The sequence below is a fragment of the Cherax quadricarinatus genome, chromosome 38 (assembly GCF_038502225.1).
Source record: "Cherax quadricarinatus isolate ZL_2023a chromosome 38, ASM3850222v1, whole genome shotgun sequence".
Lineage (NCBI taxonomy): Eukaryota > Metazoa > Arthropoda > Malacostraca > Decapoda > Parastacidae > Cherax > Cherax quadricarinatus.
In genome coordinates, this window is record NC_091329.1 from 7,824,516 (window position 1) to 7,842,611 (window position 18,096).

The window sequence follows — 18,096 nt, forward strand, 5'->3', positions numbered from 1 at the left end:
GTTGCTAATACTACATAATTACCATATTAATTAATAAGACAGTACTGCATTTATAAAATGCCTTATATTACTATATAAAATAATAATAATAATAATTATAATGTATTGTTTGATTTTCAATCCATAGAATTCATTCACTTCTCAGCTCCATTTTGTTTTTAAGAGACGCAACAGAGGTACTCACCTAACTCACCTAGGTGTTTGCTGTCAATGGCCCTATAAACCCCAACAACAACACCTAGGTGTTATATCCCTCAATGTACATACTCAATAGAGCTTACATTAATCCCTATTGTGTATATACTCAACAGAGCTTACTTTAATCTGTCTTAGAAATAAATGAATTCTTAACATTAGTGTACAGGTTAATTTGCAATCGTAATGACCTTCATGCAATGGACAGGGCACTAATAGGCTTGGACAGGGCACTAATAGGCTAAAATTATACCTATAAAAAAATTTATTTTGACACGAATACATACCCCATGGTAACTCGAAGCGGCACTCGAGCAGCAGCGAGTCTCCAGTAGGATTTGCAGTGCCCTTTACCTCTCCATTTTCCATCACTCTCTCAGCATCCAGGTCGTACCACCGGCCCTCCCCCTCCTGCGGACATTACAAATAGTTAGTAAGTTTATTTAGGTACAAGTACACATAAATATAGTTACACAAATCGTCATACATAGTAACATGCAAAATAACCACTGTGGGAAAAAAATAGTGAACTTCCAAGCGCTTTCGTGATTTCTCAAATCAAGGATCTGTGATAATACTGTGGAAAATCACGAGAGCGCTTAGAAGTTCACTATTTTTTTCACAGTGGTTGTTATGCATATGTTACTATGTATGATAATTTGTGTAACTGTATTTATGTGTACCTGTACCTAAAACTTACGCACACCCGAATGGAAATTCAAGGACCCCAATGGAAATATGTCACTGACTTTTTTTTTGGGTATCCTAGGCAATTTACATTATGTATGATAATTGTATTATGTACCCGTACCTAAATAAACTTACTTGCTTACACACAACCCAATGAAAATTCAAGGACCCAAATGAAAATTCACACTTTTTTTCGGTATCCTAGGTAATTTACACCATGTATGATAACTGTACTGATGTGTACTTCTACTTAATTAAAGTTGTTCTATTTTTGTGTTATGTTGTTACCATGATGATGTGCGAGGCGTTACCTCACCCTACAACGCTCTCCTGCTAACATAACAGTTAACATCATACTGAATACTTTTCACTAATGTTTGTTTTAATACAGTATGACTCTCTTGTTACACTTGTCATTATCAGTACTGACTTTAATATTATTTTTCAAGTGTTTAAAATAACATGACACAAAATTTCCAGTGTTTCTGCTAATCTGTTTCTTTCCCTAGCATATATATCTACAAGCAAGTTTATTTGAATAATTTCGCCAAAAAGTACAATAAAATAAAGGTTTTCTTTCTCTCTTTCTCTCTCTCAAGAACTTAAAAAAGAGGAACACTGCAACAAGCCTATTGGCCTATACCAGGAAATTCTTTTTTCAAACCCAAACTCACTAACAAAAATATTTCTCTCTCTCTCTCACCTCATTGGAGTACTGGATATTGGTGAGAGGTAGCCAAAGGTAGCCCAAAGCCTTGTCCCAAATAAGGCCCTTGTTCCACACCTCCACCAGCAAGCCCGTGTCCAGTCTGTTGGTCTCGCTGTAAATAAACACAGTTATGCATGAGAGACAAGTCACCTTAATGTCGCTGTAACAATTCACAAAAAAGAAAAATTACCGTACATTGAGTAGCCACAATTCACAGCTAACACACAGTAAACTGGGAAAGAGAATCCAGACAACGTTTCGGTCCATCTAGGACCGAAACTTAGCCTTTAGTGACGCATCGCAAATCAATAGCACAATTCAAATACATTTGTAACGTTTAATTTTCAGTTTGATAAATGATCACAGAAACCAGTTTAAAAAACTTTGCTCAACCATTTAAATAATTGAATCTGGTTAATGACGATTAATTTCACATATAACGCATTACAGCAGTTTTGTTTTAAAATCCTCAGAGAAATAACGTGAGAGACAATTATCTAGCAATTCACACATACGAGAATCAATTAACATTTTCCTAACAAGAAGTACTCCGTTCCCTTCCACATTAAATCACACAACACACATTTCTGCTACATTTTTCAATGAACAATATATTTCCATTTAAAAATTAACAAACGCAGGTCTCTACGCCATTAAAGACAGGCCTTCCCTGTGCAATATATATATATATATATATATATATATATATATATATATATATATATATATATATATGCCCCAGCTCTGAGGAGCTAGATGAGATTTTCGCCTTATAATCGGTGATACACACGTAACAACATGTACCGTATATGCCACCTTTATATCAACAATGTATCTCAAATCTTCTGTACCATATTATGTAATAAAATATTCCTATTAGTAAAAAATATATATATATCAAAAGATGGGGTGGTAGGGGAAGTGGAATATTCAAACGGCTTCAGGAAGAAATCCAAATATTCTTCCTTGAAGCCTTTTTATCCACTTCTCCGAGGCTATGGGTCCCACAATTTACACCAGAGGTGGACCCCAAATATATATATATATATATAATATATATATATATATATATATATATATATATATATATATATATATATATATATATATATATATATATATATATATATATATATATATATATAGCCAAATATAGTGGCAAATTTCAACCATCTGAAATAACTGTCGGAAAAAACTTGTATGTAATATTCTCTCTCATCTGAATAACAATAATAGAGTATAAACTGGTAAGTAGAGAGTAAGTGTTGCTTTATGACTCACTGAGTGGGAAGAAGGGAAGTGTGCAAAAGTAATTAAGTAATTTGGACAATTATCTAATAATTACTCTCTCTCCCTCTCTCTCTCTCTCTCTCTCTCTCTCACACTTTCCATTCCCAAGCTATTCTCTCTTCCAACTTCCTTTTTGATCTTGAATATTTTTTCTCCACTTCTTTAGTCTCTTCCGTCCCCCCTCTATTCCTTATCTTCCTCCTCCTCTCCCTCTCCCTCGTCTGGCAAATTATTTACTGTTTCTTGATGACACGCTTATTTTTGTTTCCAATCTACCTGAATCTCACAATTATGTACTAGCCTATTTGTGGTTGCAGGTGTCGATTCACAGCTCCTGGCCCCGAGTCACTCAGGTGAGTCAATACACTCATTAATAGCACTTGTGACCAAGACTGATAATGCTTTTTAAGAGAGCAGATAGGAAAGCCCAAGAACTATAGTTCACCACTTGATACCCTTGTGGTGTCTCACACACACAGACTTAGGGCCAGGAGCTGTGACTCAACCCCTGCAACCATAAATAGGTGAGTACACACATACACACACACGAGCTGTGACTCGACTCTTGAAACATGTGGTTTAGTACACACATGCACAGGAGCTGTGACTAGACCCATGCAACAACAAATAGGTGAATACACACACACACACACACACACACACACACACACAGGAGCTGCGATTCGACCCTTGAAACCACACACAGTTAAGTACACACAAGAGTTGAGTACACACACAGGATGTTCCAGAGAGGGGACACAGAAACGAGGGGTCACTCTTGGAAGTTGAAGGCCTAGATGAGTCAAAGGGATGTTAGGAAGTATTTCTTCAGTCATGGAGTAGTCAGGAAGTGGAATAGCCTAGCAAGTGAGGTAGTGGAGGCAGGAACCATACATAGCTTGAAGATGAGGTATGATAAATCTCATGGAGCAGAGAGAGAGAGAGGACCTAGTAGCACTCAGTGAAGAGACGGGGTCAGGAGCTGAGTCTCGACCCCTGCAACCACAATTAAGTGAATACACACACACAAGAGTTGTGAATCGACCCCTGCAACAACAAATAAGTGAGCACACACATTTCAGGGTAAATGGCAGCACCTCAATAACCCATCACAATTTGCAACAATAGCAGGAATTCCATTTCACTCAGGCCGTAGCCTGTGAAGGATGAATATCCCCGTATTCTGCAAGCCCAGCACCATCTACTTCAACGCACAGTGCGGCGTTAGTTTCCAATGCGGTTAAATATCAGTAAAGAACTTTTGAAGCCAATAATAATAATAATTTTTATTTCTACAAGTACATGTACAACGTACAGGGAAGCATTCGCAAGTCATCACATGGAAGCAAATTTCACGATTTCGTAAATAAAACTGCCCGAAACCTATCTGAACCTTCCCCTGAAACAAAGTATAAAACAATGAGCACCTGAAACATCAACTGCCTGAAACATTGCTAGAGCACTCAGCTCACACACGGAGGTCCATGGTTCGATCCCCGGTACGGGTGGAAACAGAACGTGTTTCCTTAAGACACCTGCTGTCCGTGTTCACTAGTAGTAAAGTAGGTACCTGAGTGTTAGTCGACTGGTGTGGGTCGCATCCTGGGGACAAAAGTGACATAATTTGCCAGAAATGCTCCGCATAACCAGGGTCTTCCTATCAAGTACGTCACTTGCGTCTGCTACAGTCTGTATACCTTGCACATGAACTTGTGGAAATAAAGATTAAAAAAAAAAGTCTTGCAACAGCAGCCTCAGTCTAGTACTAGTGTGAGTATTTGTGAGTGGTTACTGTTACATTCTTGCAACAGCAGCCTCAGTCTAGTACTAGTGTGAGTATTTGTGAGTGGTTACTGTTACATTCTTGCAACAGCAGCCTCAGTCTAGCACTAGTGAGTTACAGTCTTGCAGCAGCAACAGCCTCGGTCCACCACTAACGGTTGTACTAGAGAGTGGTTACAGTTACAGCCTCGTAGCAGTAGCAACAACCTCAGTTTAACACTAGTAGTAGTACTAGTGAGTGGTTACAGCCTTGTAGCAGCAGCAATAGCAGCCTCAGACTAACTTGTTGCACGCTCGCACCGAACATGATGATTAATGGTGAAAATTGCACAGTTTAACACAAGTAATTCCGGCAATCTTGTGAGAAACGCTCCATTCATCTTCCTTGTTATCCAGTCTTCGTCTATCTTACCAACAACACTCTTTGCTGGAAATACTTTATACGTTTGCTTACCATTAATTCATTAATGTATTGTGTATTCCTACACATACTGGCCGTATGGGTAACCCACATTCAACAGAACCCCAAAATAAAAATGGAGAGATGTGAAATTGAATTTTTTGAGGGTGAGGGTAGCCAAGGAGTGAAACACTGAGGATGTAAAGGAGGCGAACTTATTGATAATAATAATAATAATAATAATAATAATAATAATAATAATAATAATAATATTTTTTATTTATACAAGCACATGATGCATCTTATACAGATCGTAGCCGACATTAATAAAATACTATATAAAATATCCCTGGTTATGTTGAGTATTTCAGGCAAATTAAGTTAATTTGGTCCCTTAGGATGCAACACACACCAGTCAGCTAACACCCAGGTACCTACTTTACTGATAGATGAACAGGGATAGCAGGTGCTTAAGGAAACACGTCCCCGATGTTTCCACCTGTACGGGGGATCGAACCACGGACTAGTAAAGATAATAAAGAGTGATAGGGGAAGTGTTATGAGCACACAATGCAATCCCAGACCCACACGATGACAGAAATAAGACAACCTGCGAGGACTATATATATGGTACTCTATTTTTTTCCCTTCGTGCGTAACGGCAGTGCCAACTGGCTGTCTTCAAGAAAGAACCTTGAGTATCATTGTTATTCTTGTAAGAAGGCAGAGTGATAGAGAGAGAGAGAGAGAGAGAGAGAGAGAGAGAGCGCTGAGGAAGGTAGGGAGAGGGAAGGAGTGTTGCTGCAATTCTTGTAGGTAGTAAACGTCGTTTGAGTCAGTTTCTGATTAGTTGGGCTGCTGTGCATACGTTAGACTGCGAGTGACTAACACCAACAGTCTGGGTAATCAGAAGAGGCACTCTCAAGTTACAGCACGGAAACCAATATCCCGGTTTGTTCAATAAAACTAAGACAAGTGGGTGTTGCAAACATGAAGCCAAGCATAGGGAGCTTTCTCAAGTTATCGTATTGGAGAAAGAGAGACTTCTTCAGAATATCACTCCATTTGACATTATTTATTCCTAGGATGATTCGAGTCTGGAACATGTTCGTACAGCATAATGACATCAACGAAATAAAGTCAGCTGACGAAATGAAATCGCTGGTACCCACAGATAGGTCCAACTTCATCCTGTTCCCTATCTGTATATCTCTTAAGCAAAAAAAGGTTTTAAAATGAGCTATTGCTCTTAGCATGCAAATAAAAGCCAGGAACCCTAGCTTTGTAAAACACTGTAAAAGAGAGAGAGAGAGAGAGAGAGAGAGAGAGAGAGAGAGAGAGAGAGAGAGAGAGAGAGAGAGAGAGAGAGAGAGAGAGAGAGAGAGTTAAACACGACTGACTGAATGTTTAAGTGGGTGGAATAAATGCGGTTCTGCGGGCGGTGGATCTTTGTTGTTCTTTTAGGAAAAATATATTTGGTCAATATTGAATCAATTACCGGAGTTATCTGCCCAGATTTTCCACTTGTTTGGTGTTCTCTCTCCCCCTGACTCTGCTTGCCTGCTAGTCTGTCTGTGCACAAGTGTGTCTGTGTGTGTAAGACGGGGTGTGTCTGTCAGTCTGTGTGTATATGTGAATGCGTCTGTTATCAGTTCGTTTGTCCGTGTTTATGAGTATTTAAAGTTATATTTAAAAATCTTGATACAGTAAAAAAAATCTGCTTAAAAAATCTCCAAAAAATGCCGATGGCTGTGTCTACAAAATTCCCTGTAAAAATGTGATAGTTTATTGCGGTCAAACTGGGGAAAAAGTCTTGAAATAAGATTACAACAACATAAATATAGCATTAGACATGGACAAGAATCTAAATGCTCTGGTCATTCATGTGAGAGATCTTAACCATCCAACTGATTTTCAAAAAGCCGAGAAAGTCGGATTAAGTAGGTCAATGGTTGAGACAAATCTAACTGAATCAAGCTTCAAAATAATTTTGATTTTAATATGAATATTGGTTTAGTATTATACAAATCAGATTCATATATAATTAGTAAAATCTAGGAAGAGTTTAAGCTATGTTCGACAGGTCCTTGACCATCTCACCCACGTCGCCATAAAGTGACGGGTGTGGTGTCAGATATTGACCGTGAGGTGTTATCTCGGCCTTATAAACCTTCAGGTGTTCCATTATTCTTACAGCTCCTTGATAATGTGAGAAATCACGAAATCGCTTGGATATCACCAATTTTTGACAGTGATTGTTTTAAATACTGTGATATCACCTGTTTACTGTGATGTTATTGCATCAGGTGAGTATGTCTATGTCAGTCTCCTTGTCTGTCTTTATGACAATGTGATTTATATTCATATATTAATAATAAAAATATAATAATTATAATAATCTGAATAGGACAGATAGGCTTTTAAACCACTAAATGACAATATTCATCCATACTAGTTTGCAACGTGTTTTTGTTGGGAAGGAGAGAGGTAAGGAAGGGAGATAAGAGGAAGAGAAGGAAAAGAAGAGGGGAGAGAAGGAAGGACTGACAAGGAAGGAGAGAGAGAGAGAGAGAGAGAGAGAGAGAGAGAGAGATGCGACTCGCTTTTATTTTAGCCAAGAGTCATATTCATTAGTTTTAGTTAGCTAAACAACGTTTCAAAAACAATGAATTTAAAATTAGGTGTTTGTGATATATTGCGAGTGTTAGAAAGTGTATTATCTCTCTCTCTCTCTCTCTCTCTCTCTCTCTCTCTCTCTCTCTCTCTCTCGCTCTCTCTCTCTCTCGCTCTCTCTCTCTCACGCTCTCTCTCTCTCACGCTCTCTCTCTCTCTCTCTCACGCTCTCTCTCTCACGCTCTCTCACGCTCTCTCTCTCACGCTCTCTCTCTCTCTCTCTCTCTCCCTCTGGTTACTAAAACATGTCCAAAATTTTATTCAGAAACAAACAATATGACAAAGTTTTAATTCCAGTTTCCACAAATAAATCCCACTACACTAGTGAATGTGAGTATAAATCCCACTATACTAGTGAATGTGAGTGTATAAATCCCACTACACTAGTGAATGTGAGTATAAATCCCACTATACTAGTGAATGTGAGTGTATAAATCCCACTACACTAGTGAATGTGAGTATAAATCCCACTATACTAGTGAATGTGAGTGTATAAATCCCACTATACTAGTGAATGTGAGTGTATAAATCCCACTACACTAGTGAATGTGAGTGTATAAATCCCACTACACTAGTGAATGTGAGTATAAATCCCACTATACTAGTGAATGTGAGTATAAATCCCACTATACTAGTGAATGTGAGTGTATAAATCCCACTACACTAGTGAATGTGAGTATAAATCCCACTATACTAGTGAATGTGAGTATAAATCCCACTATACTAGTGAATGTGAGTGTATAAATCCCACTATACTAGTGAATGTGAGTGTATAAATCCCACTACACTAGTGAATGTGAGTGTATAAATCCCACTACACTAGTGAATGTGAGTGTATAAATCCCACTACACTAGTGAATGTGAGTATAAATCCCACTATACTAGTGTATAAATCCCACTATACTAGTGAATGTGAGTGTATAAATCCCACTACACTAGTGAATGTGAGTGTATAAATCCCACTACACTAGTGAATGTGAGTATAAATCCCACTATACTAGTGAATGTGAGTGTATAAATCCCACTACACTAGTGAATGTGAGTGTATAAATCCCACTACACTAGTGAATGTGAGTGTATAAATCCCACTACACTAGTGAATGTGAGTGTATAAATCCCACTACACTAGTGAATGTGAGTGTATAAATCCCACTATACTAGTGAATGTGAGTGTATAAATCCCACTACACTAGTGAATGTGAGTGTATAAATCCCACTACACTAGTGAATGTGAGTGTATAAATCCCACTACACTAGTGAATGTGAGTGTATAAATCCCACTACAGTAGTGAATGTGAGTGTATAAATCCCACTACACTAGTGAATGTGAGTGTATAAAATACTAGTGAATGTGAGTGTATAAATCCCACTACACTAGTGAATGTGAGTGTATAAATCCCACTATACTAGTGAATGTGAGTGTATAAATCCCATACACTAGTGAATGTGAGTGTATAAATCCCACTACACTAGTGAATGTGAGTGTATAAATCCCACTACACTAGTGAATGTGAGTGTATAAATCCCACCACACTAGTGAATGAGAGTATAAATGAACTCATCATTATCCAAGTGCACGCAATATCAAGCAGCAGTTCTTTATAAATGAATAAAAATTGTCAAGCCCATACCAACATGAACCTTGAGAAACCTCCGCCCGTTATGTGTACTCACCTAGTTGACGTTGCAGGGGTCGAGTCCAAGTTCCTTGAACCATGAGCTTTATCATACCTCTGCTTAAAGCTATGTATGGATCCTGCCTCCACTACATCGCTTCCCAAACTAATCCACTTCCTGACTACTCTGTGGCTGAAGAAATACTTCCTAACATCCCTGTGTCGTCAACTTCCAACTGTGTCCCCTTGTTGATGCGTCCTATCTCTGGAACATCCTGTCTTTGTCCACCTTGTCAATTCCTCTCAGTATTTTGTATGTCGTTAACATGTCTCCCCTATCTCTCCTGTCCTCCTGTGTCGTCAGGTTGATTTCCCTTAACGTCTCCTCGTAGGACATACCTCTTAGCTCTGGGACTAGTCTTGTTGCAAACCTTTGCACTTTCTCTAGTTTCTTTACGTGCTTGGCTAGGTGTGGGTTCCAAACTGGTGCCGCATACTCCAATATGGGCCTAACGTACACGGTGTACAGGGTCCTGAACGATTCCTTATTAAGATGTCGGAATGCTGTTCTGAGGTTTGCTAGGCGCCCATATGCTGCAGCAGTTATTTGGTTGATGTGTGCTTCAGGAGATGTGCCTGGTGTTATACTCACCCCAAGATCTTTTTCCTTGAGTGAGGTTTGTAGTCTTTGGCCCCCTAGACTGTATTCCGTCTGTGGTCTTCTTTGCCCTTCCCCAATCTTCATGGCTTTGCACTTGGAGGGGTTGAACTCCAGGAGCCAATTGCTGGACCATGTCTGCAGCCTGTCCAGATCCCTTTGTAGTTCTGCCTGGTCTTCGATCGAAAGAATTCTTCTCATCAACTTCACGTCATCTGCAAACAGGGACATTTCGGAGTCTATTCCTTCAGTCATGTCGTTCACAAATACCAGAAACAGCACTGGTCCTAGGACTGACCACTGTGGGACCCCGCTGGTCACAGGTGCCCACTCTGACACCTCGCCACGTGCCATGACTCGCTGCTGTCTTCCTGACAAGTATTCCCTGATCCACTGTAGTGCCTTCCCTGTTATCCCTGCTTGGTCCTCCAGTTTTTGCACTAATCTCTTGTGTGGAACTGTGTCAAACGCCTTCTTGCAGTCCAAGAAAATGCAATCCACCCACCCCTCTTTCTCTTGTCTTACTGCTGTCACCATGTCATAGAACTCCAGTAAGTTTGTGACACAGGATTTCCCGTCCCTGAAACCATGTTGGCTGCTGTTGATGAGATCATGCCATTCTAGGTGTTCCATCACTCTTCTCCTGATAATCCTCTCCATGACTTTGCATACTATACATGTCAGTGACACTGGTCTGTAGTTTAGTGCCTCATGTCTGTCTCCTTTTCTAAAGATTGGGACTACATTTGCTGTCTTCCATGCCTCAGGCAATCTCCCTGTGTCGATAGATGTATTGAATACTGTTGTTAGGGGTACACATAGCGCCTCTGCTTGTGTGTGTGTGTGTGTGTGTGTGTGTGTGTGTGTGTGTGTGTGTACTCACCTATTTGTACTCACCTATTTGTGGTTGCAGGGGTCGAGTCCTAGCTCCTGGCCCCGCCTCTTCACCGGTTGCTACTAGGCCCTCTCTCTCCCCGCTCCATGAGCTTTATCAAACCTCGTCTTAAAACTTGTGTATGGTTCCTGCCTCCACTACGTCATTTTCTAGGCTATTCCACTGCCTTACAACTCTATGACTGAAGAAATACTTCCTACTATCTCTCTGACTCATTTGTGTCTTCAACTTCCAATTGTGGCCTCTTGTTTCTGTGTGTGTGTGTGTGTGTGTGTGTGTGTGTGTGTGTGTGTGTGTGTGTGTGTGTGTGTGTGTGTGTGTGTGTACTCACCTATTTGTGGTTGCAGGGGTCGAGTCTTAGCTCCTGGCCCCGCCTCTTCACCGGTTGCTACTGGGCCCTCTCTCTCCCCGCTCCATGAGCTTTATCAAACCTCGTCTTAAAACTGTGTATGGTTCCTGCCTCCACTACGTCATTTTCTAGGCTATTCCACTGCCTTACAACTCTATGACTGAAGAAATACTTCCTAATATCTGACTCATTTGTGTCTTCAACTTCCAATTGTGGCCTCTTGTTTCTGTGTCCCCTCCCTGGAACATCCTGTCTTTGTCCACCTTGTCTATTCCACGCAGTATTTTATATGTCGTTATCATGTCTCCCCTGACCCTCCTGTCCTCCAGTGTCGTCAGGCCGATTTCCCTTAATCTTTCTTCATAGGACATTCCCCTTAGCTCTGGAACTAACCTTGTCGCAAACCTTTGTACTTTCTCTAGTTTCTTGACGTGCTTTATCAAGTGCGGGTTCCAAACAGGTGCTGCATACTCCAGTATGGGCCTGACATACACGGTGTACAGTGTCTTGAATGATTCCTTACTAAGGTATCGGAATGCTGTTCTCAGGTTTGCCAGGCGCCCATATGCTGCAGCAGTTATCTGATTGATGTGTGCTTCCGGAGACATGCTCGGTGTTATACTCACCCCAAGATCTTTCTCCTTGAGTGAGGTTTGCAGTCTTTGGCCACCTAGCCTATACTCTGTCTGTGGTCTTCTGTGTGTGTGTGTGTGTGTGTGTGTGTGTGTGTGTGTGTGTGTGTGTGTGTGTGTGTGTGTGTGTGTGTGTGTGTGTATGTGTGTGTGTGTGTGTGTGTGTGTGTGTGTGTGTGTGTGTGTGTGTGTGTGTATATATATGTGTGTATGTGTGTGTGTGTGTGTGTGTGTGTGTGTGTGTGTGTGTGTGTGTGTGTCTTATATGTTCAAAGATATATTTTTTTCATTTATGTTAATGTAAAAATTAATAATTTTGTACCAAAAGACCCTTAGAAATCTTACCTAACTTTATTACATCAAGCGCAATTTAATTTGGAAGATGTTGCGAGTATATGGAATAGGTGGTAAGTTACTAAATGCTATAAAGAGTTTTTATGAGGATAGTGAGGCTCAGGTTAGGGTGTGTAGAAGAGAGGGAGAATACTTCCCGGTAAAAGTAGGTCTTAGACAGGGATGTGTAATGTCACCATGGTTGTTTAATATATTTATAGATGGGGTTGTAAAAGAAGTAAATGTTCGGGAGAGGGGTGGGATTAAATTATGGGGAATTAAATACAAAATGGGAATTGACACAGTTGCTTTTTGCTGATGATTCTAAAGGAAAACTGTTAAGTTTAGTGGACGAGTTTGGGAGTGTGTAAAGGTAGAAAGTTGAAAGTGAACACAGAAAAGAGTAAGGTGATGAGGGTATCAAATGATTTAGATAAAGAAAAATTGGATATCAAATTGTAAGGGGGAGCGAGTATGGAAAAAGTGAATGTTTTCAGATACTTGGGAGTTGACGTGTCGGCGGATGGATTTATGAAGGATGAGGTTAATCACAGAATTGATGAGGGAAAAAAGGTGAGTGGTGCGTTGAGGTACATGTGGAGACAAAAAACATTATCTATGGAGGCAAAGAAGGGAATGTATGAAAGTATAGTAGTACCAACACTCTTATATGGGTGTGAAGCTTGGGTTGTGAATGCAGCAGCAAGGAGGCGGTTGGAGGCAGTGGAGATGTCCTGTCTAAGGGCAATGTGTGGTGTAAATATTATGCAGAAAAATCAGAGTGTGGAAATTAGAAGGTGTGGAGTTAATAAAAGTATTAGTCAGAGGGACGAAGAGGGGTTGTTGAAGTGGTTTGGTTATTTAGAGAGAATGGGTCAAAGTAGAATGACATGGAGAGCATTTAAATCTGTAGGAGAAGGAAGGTGGGGTAGGGGTCGTCCTCGAAAAGGTTGGAAGGAAGGGGTAAGGGAGGTTTTGTGGGCGAGGGGCTTGGACTTCCAGCAGGCGTGCGTGAGCGTGTTCGATAGGAGTGAATGGAGACGAATGATATTTGGGACCTGACGATCTGTTGGAGTGTGAGCAGGGTAATATTTAGTGAAGGGATTCAGGGAAACCGGTTATTTTTATATAGCCGGACTTGAGTCCTGGAAATGGGAAGTACAATGCCTGCACTCTAAAGGAGGGGTTCGGGATATTAGCAGTTTGGAGGGATATGTTGTGTCTCTTTATACGTATATGCTTCTAAACTGTTGTGTTCTGAGCACCTCTGCAGAAACAGTGATTATATGTGAGTGAGGTGAAAGTGTTGAATGATGAAAGTATTTTCTTTCTTTTAGGGTCACCCTGCCTTGGTGGGAGACGGCCGACTTGTTGGAAAAAAAAAAGTTTACAATAATTTACTAATAAACAAACACAACTAAATATATTTTTTTCGTTAGGTTCAGAATAACTTTTGCGAAATTATTGCATACACAAATTTTCGCTCGTCTTATTCGGCAAGAAGAGCGTTGCTATTTAAGCCAAAATATCAAGTTACACACACACACAATATATATATACATATATATATATACATATATATATATATATATATATATATATATATATATATATATATATATATATATATATATATATATAAAATATATAATCAGGAATTTTTAGAAATAAAGAATTTTATTAAATCTGATGAAACATTAGGGAAAAATCATTGCTTTTTACCTTTTAATGCAACAAACGCGTATTGTTCTGTGTTGCCGACAGCATCAAAGACCTGCAGCTCAAAGGAAGGAAAAATTCAATGCTAAAGAAGCATTTTTCGTTTGATCTCCTTTGAAGAACTAACGACAGCAGACAACAATGATGTTATGTTTCTTTCAACACGATACTTGTTCTGCGACACCACGCTTTATAGAAAAAAAGTGAAAAAAAAGAAACGAAAAAAGAGAATTGGTTAAAAAAAAAGGGGGGGGGGGAGGGTGTGTTAAGTATCTCGGGGTGGAACATCAGATGACGGATGTATGACGGTCACTCTTATCAAAGGTTTACAGACCATCGTAGTCCAGTGGTCTTAGTACTGTGCTGGTATAATTGTTGCTAGTGGTGGTAACATTACTGTGCTGCTAAGATGATTTTTAGTGCTGGTAAGATGTCAATTAGTACTGGTAAGACTCCCATTAGTGCTTCTAATAAGACTGGTAGTGCTGGTAAGATGACTTAGTGCTGGTAAGATGTCGATTAGTATTGGTAAGACTCCCATCAGTGCTGGTAAGATTGCTGTAGCTGCTAGCATCTGACACTGATTATGAGGTTAGATGACAGCGATGTCATTATCAATCATTACACTCACGAAATGATCAGATTTAACGGTCTTTGTAGTCTGGACTAACCCCAGAGGATCCCGTCCCACATCTCAGCTTTAATTTAGCTAATTATCTTAATTAAGCATGCAAGTGAGACCACAGTAAATCTGATCAGATCTGAGTCTCCTCTTAAGGAGTTTTAATGTCGCGTTCAAGGAAATTCGCTCGTGTAATTTCGGAAATAATTTGAGAACGAAAATGAAACGCACACACACAGCTATGAATCGACCCCTGCAACTACAATTAGGTGAGTACAATTAGGAGAGTACACACACACACCACTGCTGAAAAACTCGACTCATATCATATCTTCTACGTCATTATCATGTTTCCTCTGCCCCAATAAAAGGTCAAGCGGCTGGATGCCACATAAGGGTTCTTGATCCAAGGGGATTATAGCTGTCCTCCGCGTCCTCAGGTAAGTTCCAATTGCTTTGGCCCCCCTTTCTCCAGGAGTTGTATGATTCCTGTGGGTTTAGCGCTTCAGTGAATATAATATTCTTCCCTTCAGCCGACAAAGTTGTTTCATCTATTTAATTTCTACGTATCAAGTATTTTCTTTTTGTCTCTAAGTCATCTGAGAGAGAGAGAGATTGTAAATAAGAGATATATTGTCAAGTTAGAAACCTTAACCTGCGTAAAACCCTGTGTAAAGAGAGAGAGAGAGAGAGAGAGAGAGAGCAGGCACCAGGTGGGGCTGGCAGGGTGTCAGGTGAGACAGAGAGAGAGAGCAGGCACCAGGTGGGGCTGGCAGGGTGTCAGGTGAGACAGAGAGAGAGAGCAGGCACCAGGTGGGGCTGGCAGGGTGTCAGGTGAGAGAGAGAGAGCAGGCACCAGGTGGGGCTGGCAGGGTGTCAGGTGAGAGAGAGAGAGAGCAGGCACCAGGTGGGGCTGGCAGGGTGTCAGGTGAGACAGAGAGAGAGAGCAGGCACCAGGTGGGGCTGGCAGGGTGTCAGGTGAGAGAGAGAGCAGGCACCAGGTGGGGCTGGCAGGGTGTCAGGTGAGAGAGAGCTGGCACCAGGTGGGGCTGGCAGGGTGTCAGGTGAGACAGAGAGAGAGAGCAGGCACCAGGTGGGGCTGGCAGGGTGTCAGGTGAGACAGAGAGAGAGAGCAGGCACCAGGTGGGGCTGGCAGGGTGTCAGGTGAGAGAGAGAGAGAGCAGGCACCAGGTGGGGCTGGCAGGGTGTCAGGTGAGAGAGAGCTGGCACCAGGTGGGGCTGGCAGGGTGTCATGTGAGAGAGAGCAAGCACCAGGTAGGGCTGGCAGGGTGTCAGGTGAGAAAGCAGGCACCAGGTGGGGCTGGCAGGGTGCCAGGTGAGAGAGAGAGCCGGCACCAGGTGGGGCTGGCAGGGTGTTTGGTGAGAGAGAGAGAGAGTGAGAGAGAGAGAGCTGGCACCAGGTGGGGCTGGCAGGGTGTCATGTGAGAGAGAGCAAGCACCAGGTAGGGCTGGCAGGGTGTCAGGTGAGAAAGCAGGCACCAGGTGGGGCTGGCAGGGTGTCAGGTGAGAGAGAGAGCAGGCACCAGGTGAGGCTGGCAGGGTGTCAGGTGAGAAAGAGCAGGCACCAGGTGGGGCTGGCAGGGTGTCAGGTGAGAGAGAGAGAGAGCAGGCACCAGGTGGGGCTGGCAGGGTGTCAGGTGAGAGAGAGCAGGCACCAGGTGGGGCTGGCAGGGTGTCAGGTGAGAGAGGGCAGGCACCAGGTGGGGCTGGCAGTGTGTCAGGTGAGAGAGAGAGCAGGCACCAGGTAGGGCTGGCAGGGTGTCAGGTGAGAGAGAGAGAGCAGGCACCAGGTGGGGCTGGCAGGGTGTCAGGTGAGAGAGAGAGCAGGCACCAGGTGGGGCTGGCAGGGTGTCAGGTGAGAAAGAGCAGGCACCAGGTGGGGCTGGCAGGGTGTCAGGTGAGAGAGAGAGCAGGCACCAGGTGGGGCTGGCAGGGTGTCAGGTGAGAGAGAGAGCAGGCACCAGGTAGGGCTGGCAGGGTGTCAGGTGAGAGAGAGAGCAGGCACCAGGTGGGGCTGGCAGGGTGTCAGGTGAGAGAGAGCAGGCACCAGGTGAGGCTGGCAGGGTGTTAGGTGTGTGTGTGAGAGAGAGAGCAGGACCAGGAGAGGGAGAGCAGGGAGTCAGAGAGAGAGAGAGAGCAGGCACCAGGTGGGGCTGGCAGGGTGTCAGGTGAGAGAGAGAGAGCAGGCACCAGGTGGGGCTGGCAGGGTGTCAGGTGAGAGAGAGAGAGAGAGCAGGCACCAGGTGGGGCTGGCAGGGTGTCAGGTGAGAGAGTAGGCACCAGGTGGGGCTTGCAGGGTGTCAGGTGAGAGAGAGAGCAGGCACCAGGTGGGGCTGGCAGGGTGTCAGGTGAGAGAGAGAGCAGGCACCAGGTGGGGCTGGCAGGGTGTCAGGTGAGAGAGAGAGCAGGCACCAGGTGGGGCTGGCAGGGTGTCAGGTGAGGTCCAGGTGATTGTGTTTACAAGTCGGCTGTCAGGTATTGATCCCTCGTAAAACTTTCACACCTCGTCACACTGACCACTTTCTCTTCTCCTTCCCCCCCTTCTTACTCTCTCACTTCTCATGCTTGTGAGGGCCTCCCCCCCTCTTCCTCCCTCCTTGTGTCCCACCTGGTTCCCTCTTCCTTCCTGCTTGTGATCCCTTTCTGCCTCTTATTCAAACTCCTTCTCTTGTCTTCACTTCTCCATAACTTCTAGCCTCCTCCCTCCTCTCTCTCTCTCTCTCTCTCTCTCTCACCCCTGTTTGTGTCCCCTCCCTCTCCTCTTCCTTGCAAGTTCACTCCATCCTTTTCATACTGTCCTACCCCTTTCCACTTTGTTTACACTGCCTTCCTTTCTCCCTATGCCTACCCCTATATTTGGTTACTTTCAACCTTCCAACCGCTTCTCATCATCCCCCTCACACACACACATACAAAAAAAAAAAAAAAAAATCACAAGACCAGGAGCAGGTCAACAGAAGCCGGCCCAACAGGCCTTTCAGCTAAGAAGCCAGAGTAAGCAGCAGAAAGTTAGGCTAAACGAAAGCAAGCGAGGTGAAGTGGACCAGGCAAGCTCTCACAGAAAGAAAAGAGAGGGCTAGAAAGAGACATGGGAAAGGAAGATAGAGGAAAATTTTTCCAGTCTATACGCTGCTGTCTGCAGAGAAGGACTATCTCGATGGAGAACTAACCATCTTCTGTCATCCAGTTAGGAAAAAATAGTATTTGATACCGACAGGTTGTTGGAAAAAGGCACGAAATGCAATCACCATGATATTATTTTTTGAAAGACCTTGATCCAGGGTCCTTGCACACTTCACACTTGGAGTGACCAAAGTCCCAGGAGCGAAACGTATCCAATTAAAAATATACTGGCGACGGCCTGGGAGTCTCAGGACTCCCCTGCCACGGGTTCATATCCCACTCGTTCCGTGATTTAGCGTTATCTAGTTAACGGAGGCAAGGGTAGAACAGCCGAAGGCTCTCTCCCCACCTTCCCCGCCCTCCGGTCACCGGAAGTAAGGTAAGAAAGG

General features: G+C 42.7%; 1 protein-coding gene across 11 annotated transcripts in view; it reads right to left on the reverse strand.

The window, feature by feature from the left end:
* Window positions 1-18,096, reverse strand: part of unc-13 — a 1,383,522-nt gene that overhangs the window by 966,363 nt on the left and 399,063 nt on the right. For all 11 annotated transcript variants that reach the window (XM_070092069.1, XM_070092068.1, XM_070092067.1 and 8 more), the window contains exons 4-5: window positions 1,589-1,706; window positions 483-606 (exon numbers count right to left, since the gene is read on the reverse strand). In XM_070092069.1, the coding sequence (XP_069948170.1) occupies window positions 483-606; window positions 1,589-1,706 (242 nt within the window). The remainder of the gene's footprint in view (window positions 1-482; window positions 607-1,588; window positions 1,707-18,096) is intronic.